The 11,678-nt window shown below is 59.5% G+C and overlaps 3 protein-coding genes across 4 annotated transcripts; 2 read left to right on the plus strand and 1 right to left on the minus strand.

Moving 5' to 3' along the window:
• Nucleotides 1-278: 278 nt before the first annotated feature.
• On the minus strand, nucleotides 279-4,658 carry LOC102111418 (uncharacterized). The gene is made up of 4 exons (XM_088068903.1): nucleotides 4,243-4,658; nucleotides 3,146-3,177; nucleotides 2,359-2,439; nucleotides 279-1,519 (listed from the first exon to the last, which is right to left on the minus strand). The coding sequence occupies exons 1-4, from the start codon at nucleotides 4,419-4,421 to the stop codon at nucleotides 804-806; spliced, it is 1,008 nt and encodes a 335-aa protein (XP_087925029.1). The 5' UTR covers nucleotides 4,422-4,658; the 3' UTR covers nucleotides 279-803.
• Nucleotides 4,659-4,885: 227 nt separating this feature from the next.
• Nucleotides 4,886-8,649, plus strand: RNF212B (ring finger protein 212B). 2 transcript variants are annotated; one of them, XM_088068902.1, is made up of 12 exons: nucleotides 4,886-5,229; nucleotides 5,625-5,773; nucleotides 6,144-6,196; nucleotides 6,305-6,379; nucleotides 6,474-6,589; nucleotides 6,888-6,936; nucleotides 7,062-7,137; nucleotides 7,232-7,274; nucleotides 7,383-7,434; nucleotides 7,520-7,568; nucleotides 7,985-8,016; nucleotides 8,513-8,649. In XM_088068902.1, exons 1-12 carry the CDS (start codon nucleotides 5,024-5,026, stop codon nucleotides 8,573-8,575), a joined length of 963 nt encoding a protein of 320 aa, XP_087925028.1. In that variant the 5' UTR covers nucleotides 4,886-5,023; the 3' UTR covers nucleotides 8,576-8,649. The 2 variants fall into 2 exon arrangements, with proteins under 2 accessions (XP_087925028.1, XP_087925027.1); XM_088068901.1 differs by lacking the exon at nucleotides 8,513-8,649 and having other exon boundaries at nucleotides 7,520-8,125.
• A 468-nt stretch (nucleotides 8,650-9,117) lies between these two features.
• ASB8 (ankyrin repeat and SOCS box containing 8) lies at nucleotides 9,118-11,668 on the plus strand. The gene is made up of 3 exons (XM_005533247.3): nucleotides 9,118-9,474; nucleotides 9,987-10,091; nucleotides 10,772-11,668. The coding sequence occupies exons 1-3, from the start codon at nucleotides 9,358-9,360 to the stop codon at nucleotides 11,402-11,404; spliced, it is 855 nt and encodes a 284-aa protein (XP_005533304.2). The 5' UTR covers nucleotides 9,118-9,357; the 3' UTR covers nucleotides 11,405-11,668.
• The last annotated feature ends 10 nt before the right edge of the window (nucleotides 11,669-11,678 follow it).

An 11,678-nucleotide genomic window follows, 5' to 3' on the forward strand; every position in this document is an offset into this window, starting at 1 on the left:
GAACCGGGACCCCACCAAACCCTTGGGCCCCTCAAAATTTCCTCCCCGGGGCTTTTTTGTCCTCCCTCCCCCAGGGGTTTTTACTCTCCCATCCGGGGTTGTCCTCACCCCTCTTTGGGGCACCCACCCACACCCCATTTTTATCACTCCCCCAAAGCCAACGCCCAGGTCCCCCAAAACACAACTTTATTCGCAGCCTGTCCTCGTCCATGCCCCCTCCCCACCCCACCGGGGCGTCCCGGTGTCACCCTCCCCCCCTCCCCCGAGGGTCCCCACCCCCACAGGGGCATCCTGGTGTCACCTCCCGCCCCTCGTGTCCCTCCCCCCTTCCCCTATTTACAGCTCTGGGATGTGGCACCGACGGGGGACAGCGAGGGGCACCGAGAGTGACCCAGGGCATGTGGTGAGCTTGGGGCCATCAGCTCTGTGTCACTCCACTCTGTCCTGTCCATCTTGGAGTCACGGTGTCTTGTCCCGGACCAGGTGCCTCCTATTGTCTCCCAGCTCGGTGTCACCACGTCCCATCACCTGTGGCACAACTCTTGTGACCCCAGCTCTGTCACCACATCCTGCCCACAAAATACTCCCTGTGTCCTCTGGCATGGTGGCACCGTGTCCCCTGTCTGTGGTACAGTCCCTGCGTCCCCCACCAGGGTAGCTCACTGTCTGTGTGTCCCCGCAGGACATCAACAGCTGCCAGAGCATTGTCCAGTTGTCCTTGTGTCCCCACCGTGGTGTCCCCTCAAGGCACAAAGAGCGGGTAGTGTCCCACATCTCGGTGCCATTGTCCCCACACTGTCCCCTCAGGGCACGAAGAGCGGGCGGTGCCCCCGGCGGTGCCTCCTGAGCGCGGCGCTCCTGGCGAAGCTCTCCCCGCACTCGACGCAGATCAGCGGCTCCTGCCCGCGGCCGCTCTCACCCCCCGCGGGCCCCTCGCCCTCGCCCCCCACCCGCGGCCCCTTCAGCGCCCTCGAGGCACCCGCAGGGTGGGCGCAGCGCCGCGGCCGCGCCGCCCCCGGCCCGGCGTGGGTGCGCTGGTGCTTGATGAGGTTCTTGCTCTGCGTAAAGCTCTTGCCGCACTCGGCGCAGCCGTACGGGCGCTCCCCGGTGTGGATGCGCTGGTGCTGGATGAGGTTGGAGCTCCAGGAGAAGCTCTTGCCGCAGTGGCCGCACCTGTACGGCTTCTCCCCGGTGTGGGTGCGGCGGTGCTGCACCAGGTGCGAGTTCTGCGAGAAGCTCTTGCCGCACTCGCCGCAGGTGCTGGGCCGCTCGCCCGTGTGCGTACGCTGGTGCCGCAGCAGCTTGGACCAGTGGCTGAAGCTCTTGCCGCACTCGTTGCAGATGAAGGGGCGCTGGCGGCCCCCACCCCGGCGTCCCCCGCCCTCCTCAGAGCCGCCCGGGGCTGGGCCGGGGGTCCCGCGGGGCGGCGGGGGGCGCAGGGGGCTGTGCGGGATCACCGTGCGGATGATCTCGTGCGGCAGCACCTCGGCCTCACCGTCGCTCACGATGCCGTCGTCAGCTAGCAGGGGCAGGGGGAGGGGGTGAGAGCACAAAAGGGGCTGGGCCTCCTCCCCAAATGTTCGTTGTGACCCAAAAAGAGGCTGGGCCTTCTCCCCAAATATCTATTGAGGCCCAGAAAGGGGTTGGACCCCTGACCCAAATGTTCATTGTGATCCAAAAGGAGCCGGTTCCCATTCCCAAATATTCACTGGATCCTAAAAAGGGGCTGGGACCCCTGACCCAAATGTTCACTGCACCCAAAAAGGAAATGGACCCCCTCCTCAAATGGTCATTGAACCCCAAAAAGTGGCTGGACTCCCGACCCAAACATTTGTTGTGACCAAAGAGGGGGCACAAAATGGGGCTGTGGCCCCTCCTGGTGTCCAGTGCACCCCAGAAAGGGGCTGGACCCCACCCCAAATGTTCACTGTACTCCAAAAAGGGACTGTGCCCCCTCCTGGAGTGTCTGGGCTCCCCCCTTTCTTGGGGGGTCTGAAACCCCCTTGAAAGTGTTTGGAGCCCCCATCAAATGTCTCTATCCCCTTCCAGTGGTGTCTGGAGACCCCCAAAAGTGCCTTGAACCCCCTCCCAAATGCCCCTAGCCCTTTCTTGGTGCATCTGGAGCCCCCCCCAAATTTGCCTGCAGCCCCCAAGAAGAGCTCATATACCTCTCCAGGGATGTCTGGATCCCCCCAGATTGCCTGTACCCCCTTCTTGGGGTGCCTGATGCCCCCCAAATTTGTCTGCAGTCCCACTGAAAGTGTCTGGATCCCCCCCAAAATTTCCTGTACCTCCTTTGTGGGTTACCTGGAGCCTCCCAATCGCCCCCCATGCACACTTTTGGGGTTCCCCCCTCACCAATGAAGACCCTCCGAACCACGTCCCCCTCGTCCGAGTCCTGCAGTTCCACCACGTCTGGCTCGTCCTGCTCCATGGGGGCTCCCAGGGGGGCTGCGGCACCAAGGTGGGCCCTGAGCACACCCAAAACCCCTTGGGACCCCCTCCAACCCACAATTCCAAAGGATCGCTTTCATCTTGTTTCCTGTTGTGCCCCCCAAATTTCTCAGTGTGATTCTAAAATCCTTCTTGTGACCCCAAATCCCTCTGGATGACCCAAAATTCCTTTTTTGCTGCCCTCAATTTCCCTGTACCCCCCTCCCTCCAAATCCTTCCGTGTTACCTCCCCAAACCCTTCAGGGTGATTCCAAATCCCCTCATGCCCCCCTAAGTCTCATCCCCTCAAAAACTTCTGTGCCTCCCAACCCATCTGTTCCCCCCCCAAATTTGTGTCAACCCAAATCTCTTTATGTCCCTCCAAATCCCTCAGTGTAACCTCAAACTCCACCACATGATCCCAAATCCCTCTGTGCCCCCTCAAATATCCCTGCTCCCCGCAAAATCCCTTTGTGTCCTCCCAAATCCTTCTGTGTGACCCCAAATCCCTCTATGCCCCCCCCAAATCACCCTGTACTCCCCAGTTCTGCCCCCACCTGCTCTTTGTGGGTCTTGGGGGGTCCCGCAGATGCTCCAGACTCAGCCCCAAAAACCTGAGGGGGGGAAAAATGGAGAGAAGCAGATGGGGGGGGATCACAAAGGGGGTGGTCACCCAGTGCCCCCCAAAATTACCCGATGCCCCTCAAATTACCCCCAGTCCCCCCCATTTTCCTCTTCCCCCTTTAATTTTGGGAAGGAGGCACAAAAGAACAATAGAGCCCCAGAAACCTTCCCCAAAATTCACTCCCCACCCCAAGTTCAATACTGAGGGGGGACTCCCAGGTTTTTTGAGGGGTCCCCACTCTCTGCCCCTCCTCCCAAAACGGTTCATCCACAGCCCCCCAGCCCTCCAAATCCAACACTGGGTTATCCCAAATTTTTTGGGGGCTCTCCCACATTTTTCGGAGGGGGTCTCCACTCTCATTCTCCCCCCTTCTGCCCCCCGAAACCAGCGCCTGATCCCACCCCCCAGGCCCAAATCCCTCTCCCTTCCCATCCCAAAGCCAAGACCGTGGTTATCCCCGACTGCGAGGGGATCTCCCAAATTTTTGGGGGGGGTCCCCACTCCCCTTTTCCCTTCTTTTCCAAACCTAAAAACGGCACCATCCCCCTCCTCATCCATTGCCGTCCCCCTGCCGTTGCCTTCTCCCTCCCAAATCCAAGATCGGGGGTATCCCAAATGGGGGAAGGGAGTTCCCTTCCCCCTAAATTTGGGGAGGGGGAGTGATTTCCGCTCTCCTTTTTCCATCTTTTCCAACCCAAAAAACGACGCCTCATTTCCACCGCCCCCCCTGCCCCCGGCTCCAATCCATCGTTCTTCTCCATCCCCTGGGTATCCCCAGTTGAAGGGGGACGGTCTCCCAACATTTTGGGGGGGACCCCCGCTCTCTTCCCTCACCTCTTTCACCCCCAAAACCTTCCGTTCATACACATCCCACCCGCCCCAAATCTTTTGCCAGTCCTTCGCCATCGGCTCCCCATCCCATATCCAAACCCGGGGCTATCTCCAATTGGGATGGGGGGGAGGTCTCCCAAATTTTTTGTGGGAGGGTTCCCACTCTCCTTTCTCCCTCATTTCCAGCCCCACAACGGCACCCCCGCCCCCGCCATCGCCTCCCGCATCCCAAATCCAACATGGGGGTATCCCAAACTGGAGGGGGAGTCTCCCACATTTTTTGGGGGAAGGGAGGCTTTCTCTGCTATTTCCCCTTCCCTTCCCCCCTAAAAACGGCGTCTCCCTCCCCTCCCCCCGCGCCCCCCGACTCACCTCGGAGGCTCCGCGGCGCGGGAGGGGCCGGGGGGGTTCCGGAGGGGCCTGGGGGTGGCTCCGAGGGTCCCGTCGGGCTCCGGGGTCCGAGGGGGTCGTGGCGGGGGCGCTCCCCGGTCGCGAGGCGGGCGCGGGGCCGGGAACAGGAAAGTCCCGTCATCCCATTCCCCGCCGGATGCGCCACTGGGAAAAAAGCGGGGAAAAAACGCTGGGAGAAGAGGGGGGAAACCTTGGAAAAACAGGAATTTGGGCGGGGGGAACCCCTAAGGGGAAAAAAAGGGCGGGTCCCGGCACGGACGCCCCCGAGCCGCCCGGTTTTGAGTGGGGGGCAATTGGGGGAATCGCCCGAATTGTTGGGGGTTTGTTGTTTTGGGAAGCGGGGGCTGTTTTCCAAGCGGGAAATGGATCTGGGGGTGGGGGGGTGGACAGGGTGGATTTGGGGGGGAGTAAGGACAGGGGGCTCCCCCAAACTTCCCCCCCCGCCTTCCTGCTTTGTGTAACTGCAGCGACGCGTTTCCTGCCCCCCCGGGAATTAAAAATGGTTGGAATTACGCAACGAGGGCGGAGGGCTCGGCAGCGGGATCCAGGGATTCCGGGAACGCTGGGATCGGGGCTTCAGGGTGTCCCCTGCGCCCCTCTCCCCCAAACCCCTGATTGACACCCCCCCCCCCACCGGGGGTTTTATTGGGGCGTTTTCTGCCCTCCCCCCTCCCCCCGCCCCCGGGAATCAAAAATGGTTGGAATTAGGGTTACAATTACACAATGAGGGGTCCCGAGATAGCGGGACTGGGGGGTAGCAGGACTGGGGTTTTTAAGGTGGCCCCTGTGCCCCCCCAGATTCCCCCCTCACGAGGACCTGGGGGTGCATTTCTGCCCCACAGCCCCCCCATCCCTTCAATTAAAAATGGTTGGAATTACACGACGAGGCCAGAGGGTTACACAGTGGCATGGAGGAATTTTGGGATCAGGTAATAGTAGGATTGAGGTTCTGGAGTTCCTCCTGCACTCTCCAAACCCGGAGCCCTCTCGTATTTCCTGCTCTTTCTTTTTTCTCCCTTTATGCACCGTTTTTCCTCTCACCTATCCCACCCTTTTCCCCCTCCCTTTTCCCACCCTTTTTCTTCTCACCTTTCTTTCTGTTTTTTCCCCTCAGGTTTCCGCCCTTTTTCTCACTTTTACTGCCCTTTTCCCCACCCTCAACTTTCCCGCCCTTTTTCCCCTCACATTTCCCGCCCTTTTTCACCTCATGCTTCCAGCCCTTCCCTCACATTTTTGACTCTTTCCCTCTCACGTTTCCATCCCCTTTTTCTCTCAACTTTTCCCACCCTTTTTCCCTTCACCTTTCACCCTCATTCCCTCACAGGCTCTCACGTGTGGAGACATCAAAGGCAGCTCCTCACCCCGGTCCTGCCATGGACTGGTTCCACTGCGCTCGCTGCTTCCGCCAGGATGGCACCCAGTTCACCATCACCAGCTGTGGCCACATCCTGTGTGAGGGCTGTGGGGGCACAGGTAAAACTGAGGAAAACCCCCAATTTAAGCCCTTAAAATGCTGAGAAAGGGAGAGTTTAACTCAATTTAATCCTTTAAAATGAGGGGGAAAGGACGGGTCACCTCAACACAAGCAAATAAAATGGGCTCTGCCCTCAATTTAAACCCCTAAAATATCGGGAAAAGAGGGTTTGCCCTCAATTTCTATCTTTCAAATGATGGAAAAAAGAGGATTCGCCCTCAATTTAAACCCTTAGCATTGTGGAAATGGAGGATCCTGCTTCAATTTAAAATCCTAAAATGAAGGGAAATGGCCCATTTCCCTCAAGGAACACCACTTTGGGGACTTTCGGACATCTTTTTCTCTCACTTTTTTCTCCCCTTCCTACAGGTCCCTGCCCAGTCTGTGCCACCACCTGTCGCTACCTGCCGCTATCCCAGCAGGCCAGTGCCCACCACATTGTGCCCCATGTCCACTTACCGCTTCCCACCCTTTTCCCCTCATGTTTCCCAGCCTTCTTCCCATCCTTTTCACACCCCCATGCCCAACAGATGCGCCCGGAGGTGAAGGTTTTCTTCAAGAACCCAGTGGCCATTGCCCTCAAGCACCTTGCCCACGTGACGCAGGTGAGGAGGACACAGGTGACGGGGGATGAGGTTCCACCGCTGTCCCCAACCCCACACGCTGTGGGGTTATAAGGGGTGGACCCACATCCTGCAGGTATGGCGGTTCCAGAAGGCACAGGCACAGCTGCTGGTGGACTTACACCGGGACAGAGCTCGGCAGATGCAGGCGGAGCTGGAGAAGGCCAGAGAGGAGCTGAGGGAGACGAGGAGGTGAGGGGGACGCCATGGTAGGGGGTCCATACCTCCATCTTGGGCTCCTCTGGGCATGTGGGTGAGGCAGCACTCCTTGGTCAACATCTTGGTGAGAGTCCTCGTCCTTCTGGGCACTTTCTTGGGAGGGTCTTATCCCCGCTTGGCTGCCACATTGGTGACAGCATGTTTTGCTATTCACTGACATCTTGGTGGGCTTCCACACCTTTGCTCTTCCCCCCTCAGTTGCCCTGTGGGGGGGACCCCCACCCCAAATAGGGGAAATTCACACCCCACGTTAAATTCTCCCACTTCCCAGGGAGCTGGAGTCACTCCGCCAGGAGAATGCAGAGCTGCGCCGCATTCAGGTGACCCCCAAAGTCCTCCTTTCCCTTCCCTGGCCCCCAAAATGCCCCCCAAAGTCCCTCTGCCCCTTCCCTCACCCCCGGACTATCCCCCCCAAACTTCCCTCCCTGCCAAAACTGCCCTCCAGATCTCCCCACAGCTGTCCCCGGGCTGGCGCTGGAGCAGCCGCAGCAGCACCCCCCGTCCCTCCCCCACACAGTCAGGTAAGTGCCTGCCAAATTTTTATGGGGATCTTCCACACTCTAAAACCCCTGCTTGCTCATAGGGGTCCCCCCAAATTTTCCATCTCCATTCCAGTCACCCCCCAGCCCCGCCGGCAGCTCAGCAGCCAAGTGGTCAGGTAAGGGAGGGGCATCCTAAATTTAGAGTGTGGGTCACTCTGAATTTGGGTTGGTGATCCCCCAATTGCACAGGGGTGCCCCCCAAAGCTCCTGCCCCTCTTTTGCAGCCGCTTAGCCCCACTGGAACCCCCCCGGTCCCACAGCACCCCAGGATGGCAGGTGAGACCTCACCCCAAATGGGGGCCACCCCACAATAGTGGGGTTCCCATAATGATCTGCGACACACACCCCCCCCCCCCCCCAGGCTGGTGTAGCCTACCGAGATTCAAGGACCCCTCTGGCCTCCAGCATGGGTGAGCAACCCCAAATCCTACGGGATTTACCCCAAAACAATGCCCCATGCCCTGCTCTTCACCTCCAAGCCCCGCCCCCTTTCCTCATCTCCAGGGAGGGACCCCAGAAGCTCATATAGGACCTCAAACACCCATGGTGTGACCCCAAGTCCCTGATCTCCCCCCACAGAGACCCCAAAACCCCTGATCTCTCCCCATGGTGACCCCAAAACAAAACCCCCAATAGTACCTCAAACCCCCATGGTGTGACCCCAAACCCTTGATCTCTTCCCATAAAGACCCCAAACCCCCACGGAAGGAGCCCAGAGCTCCCCGAACTCCCTGCAGGACACCAAGCCCTCCCAGAGAAGCCCCTCAGTGCTGATCCCGATCTGTGGGGTGACCCAAAATCCCCCTAACGCCCTTTCCCCCCTTAGTGCCCCCCCGGGCTGGGACAAGTGTGGAGCAGGTACTGGGGGCACTGGGAGGGGACTGAGGGCCTTGGGATAAACCAGGAGATGCAGAGAGGGGGATCTGGGGGGACTGGAATAAGCTGGGAGGAGATATAGGGAGCACGAGGAGGGACTTGGGGGCAGTGGTGGGGGGGGTGGTTACTGGGAGGGATTGGAATAAACTGGGAAGGGTAACTGGGGGGGACTGGAAGGGGGATTGGCTACTGGGAGAAAAATTGGGTTCCTGGGAGCACTGGGAAGGGCGGTGTTTGGGCTACTGGGAGGGGTGCTTGGTGTTACTGGGAGTACCCCAGCTCTACCCCTTCCCCTTTGCCCCTTATTCCACCTCTTTTCCTTCTAAACCAAGACAAAACCTCCGAATTCTGTAGTTATGCCCCAAATTCAGTAGCCGCCCTCGCCCGAATTCGGTAGCCAAGCACCCCCAGAATTCAGTAGCCACGCCCCAGAGTGCGGTAGCCACCCCGAAAATCGGTAGCCAGTTCCTTTATGTAGGGCTCTGCTCTGCGGCCGGCGAGGGGCGGGCGCTCCCAGTGGGACAGCAATCCACGACCATAAAGGACAAACAGAGACCTTTGAAGGGATCCAAGGCTCCTGGACAGGAGCTCCGGGAGGTCCCTGGAGGTGGCTGGGCGCAGGAGAAATAAAAATGAATTTAAAAAATGCCAATTTTGGGGTCATTTTGAGTCCCGTTTGTGGAGTAAGCGGCGTGGCCTCTACCGCGCGGCCCCGCCGGTTGAGTTGTCGGTGCTGCACCCCTAATTGGTTGTTGGCTCGGTGTGGGTGTAGCCTAAGGGTAAAGCGGAGTTTGGGGGGAAATGGAGAGAATTGGAAAAAACGGGGGAAACTGGGGGGAAATGGAGGGTTCCGAGGTGGTCTATGGAGGAGGGGGAGGGCTTCCGTCATCTGGGGACAGCGCGGATTGGTGGAAATCCGTTAGCGGGCGCTGCTCAAGGGCGGCCGGTGCTGGGGATTGAAGAAAAGGAATGTAGGGCTGGTACCAACGGGGTCGACGGAGCCGGATTGGTGGCGAAGAGAGTGGGACGGGGCGCCTGAAGGGACGTCACTTCTGGCTAGCGGTATTTCCGCGTCCTGTTTGGCCGGCGGTCGCCGCTGATCCTGGAACGCTCCGGGAGCGTTCTCCCTGGCCCCCCCCGAAGCGCCTCGGGGTCCCCGGAACCGCCTCAGAACCGCTCCGGAGCCACTCAGAGTTCCTCCGGAACACCCGCGGCTCCACCTCCGCACTCTCCTACGGCTCGGCCCGGGCCGGGCCGCTCCGCCCCGCGTCCGGCGCGGGGCTCGGGGGGGCCGGCCGGGGATGCCGCGGCGCGGCCCACGCCATGTGGTACATCATGCAGAGCATCCAGAGCAAGTATTCGCTGTCCGAGCGCCTTATCCGCACCATCGCCGCCATCCGCTCCTTCCCCCGGGACAACGTGGAGGATCTCATTGGTCGGGTGAGCCCCTGCGGCCGGGACATCCCCCCCGCTTCCGCGGCCGGGCCGGGCTGCTTGAGTCCCTCGAGCGCTCCGGCTCCCTCTGACGAGCACTGCCGAGCTATCCCCAGCTGTCCCGGTCCCTGCGAAACGACCCTGTGAGGACTCCCTGGATGGGTTTTCGGGTCCCGAGAGGAGAAGATCAGGGCATCTCCAGTTGGTTCAGAGACTCCAGGCTTTTCCTTCCTTTCCGGACCCCCGGGGCTGGGGGGGGATCTCCGGGCACGTTTGCTGACACTGAATTGGTAAAACACAACCGGGAGCCGGTATTAAGACCGGGAGTGTCCTTGTGAACGAACCCACGAGATACCTCTTAATTAAGCCCTTCCGAACGGGTGGGATTTTCTGACTTCGAGGCAGTTCCTGTCCTCGGCATTTCCTGCAAACCCCCGGGATTTGTGTGAACTAACCCTTTCCCATATGGGATAGGAAGGGGGGTGTTCCTGAACCGGAGGGGTTCCTGTGCTCTCCAGGGCGCCGATGTGAACTGCCTGCACGGCACCCTCAAACCCCTGCACTGTGCCTGCATGGTGGCTGATGCCGACTGCGTGGAGCTGCTGCTGCAAAAAGGAGCCGAGGTAAAGCTTTGGGAAAACCGAAAACAGGTGGAAAACACTGAGAAGAGGGGTGGGGAAGTCAGGAGGAGCTGATAAGCAGCTAGGGTTAGAGCTGATGGGTTTACGTAGGATTTTGGGAAAAAGTTTCTCCCCCGGTGTCATGGGGGCACAACCTCTGGGGACTGGGGTTTGGACAACGCTCCCAGTGTAGGGGGGGATTTTTGAGTCTCCTGTGCAGAGCCAGGGCTTGGATTTGATTATCTTTGTAAGTCCTTTCCAGCTCAGGATATTCCATGGGTTTGTATCCCATCACAAGGTGGCAGTGGGGGAAGGTTCATTGTGTCAGCAGGGAGGGAAGTTCTGGGCAGCGAGCGAAGGAAGAACAGAAACCTAAATTATTGTGCTGAGCTGTTGGGGAGGGTGAGGGGGGAGAATTAAAACCTAAATGTTTGCACTGAGGTCTTGGGAAAGTGAGGAGGTAGGATTAAAACCTAAATTTTTGCACTGAGATTCCAGGAGGCTGGGAAGGAAGAATTAAACCCTAAATTAGCTGGATTTTTTACCCTGCTTTCCCCTGTCTGCTGGGCTGAAACCCTCCCTCATTTTTCCTTACATTTGGGATTTGTGACTTTTGTTCCCTTGCTGCCGGATCCAGCTGCAGGTCCGCTCCCTGACCCCCAGACCTTTATTTTCTCCCCCAGGTGAACGCCCTGGATGGATACAACCGCACAGCCCTTCACTATGCAGCAGAAAAAGATGAAACCTGTGTGGAGATTTTATTGGAGTACGGAGCCAACCCCAACGCCCTGGATGGCAACAAGGACACGCCGCTGCACTGGGCGGCCTTCAAGAACAACGCCGAGTGTGTGCGGGCTCTGCTGGCCAACGGCGCCCTGGTCAACGCCCTGGACTACAACAACGACACCCCCCTGAGCTGGGCGGCCATGAAGGGCAACCTGGAGAGCGTCAGCGTTTTGCTGGACTTCGGTGCCGAGGTGCGCGTGGTCAACCTGAAGGGCCAGAGCCCCATCTCACGCCTGGTGGCGCTGCTGGTGCGGGGCCTGGGCACGGAGCGTGAGGATTCCTGTCTGGATTTGCTCCACAGAGCCACAGGACACTTTGAGCTGCGCAAGAACGGGAGCCTGCCCTGGGAGGTGGCCCGGGACCCGCAGCTGTGCCAGCGGCTGACGCTGCTGTGCTCGGCGCCTGGCACGCTGCAGGCGCTGTCGCGCTATGCCGTGCGCCGCTCGCTAGGCCTGCGCTTCCTGCCCCAGGCCGTGCAGCAGCTGCCGCTGCCCGCCTGCCTCAAGGAGTACCTGCTGCTGCTCACCTGAGGAAGGGACACCTGCCCTTCCCCCAGATTGGCCCTTGCTTCTGGGACAGGTTTCCTGCTCGCTTCGTGATTCACCGGGTTCCTCTCCGAGGCTTTTGTTCCCCTTGGCCGCCCAGGACCCCGCTGGCCCCTTACACTGCCTCCCTTTCCTCCTCCTGCCCCTTCCATTTTGTCCCCTTTGCTTCTCCCCCTTTCCCCCCCTTTCACCCTCCTGCAATGAACAATCCCCCTCTGATGGCAAATTATATCCCAGCTGTTGGATTAATCGGTTTTTC

This window comes from Pseudopodoces humilis, chromosome 32, assembly GCF_049639895.1.
Source record: "Pseudopodoces humilis isolate 2021_Gansu_Grassland_sample_001 chromosome 32, ASM4963989v1, whole genome shotgun sequence".
NCBI classification, from domain to species: Eukaryota; Metazoa; Chordata; class Aves; order Passeriformes; family Paridae; genus Pseudopodoces; species Pseudopodoces humilis.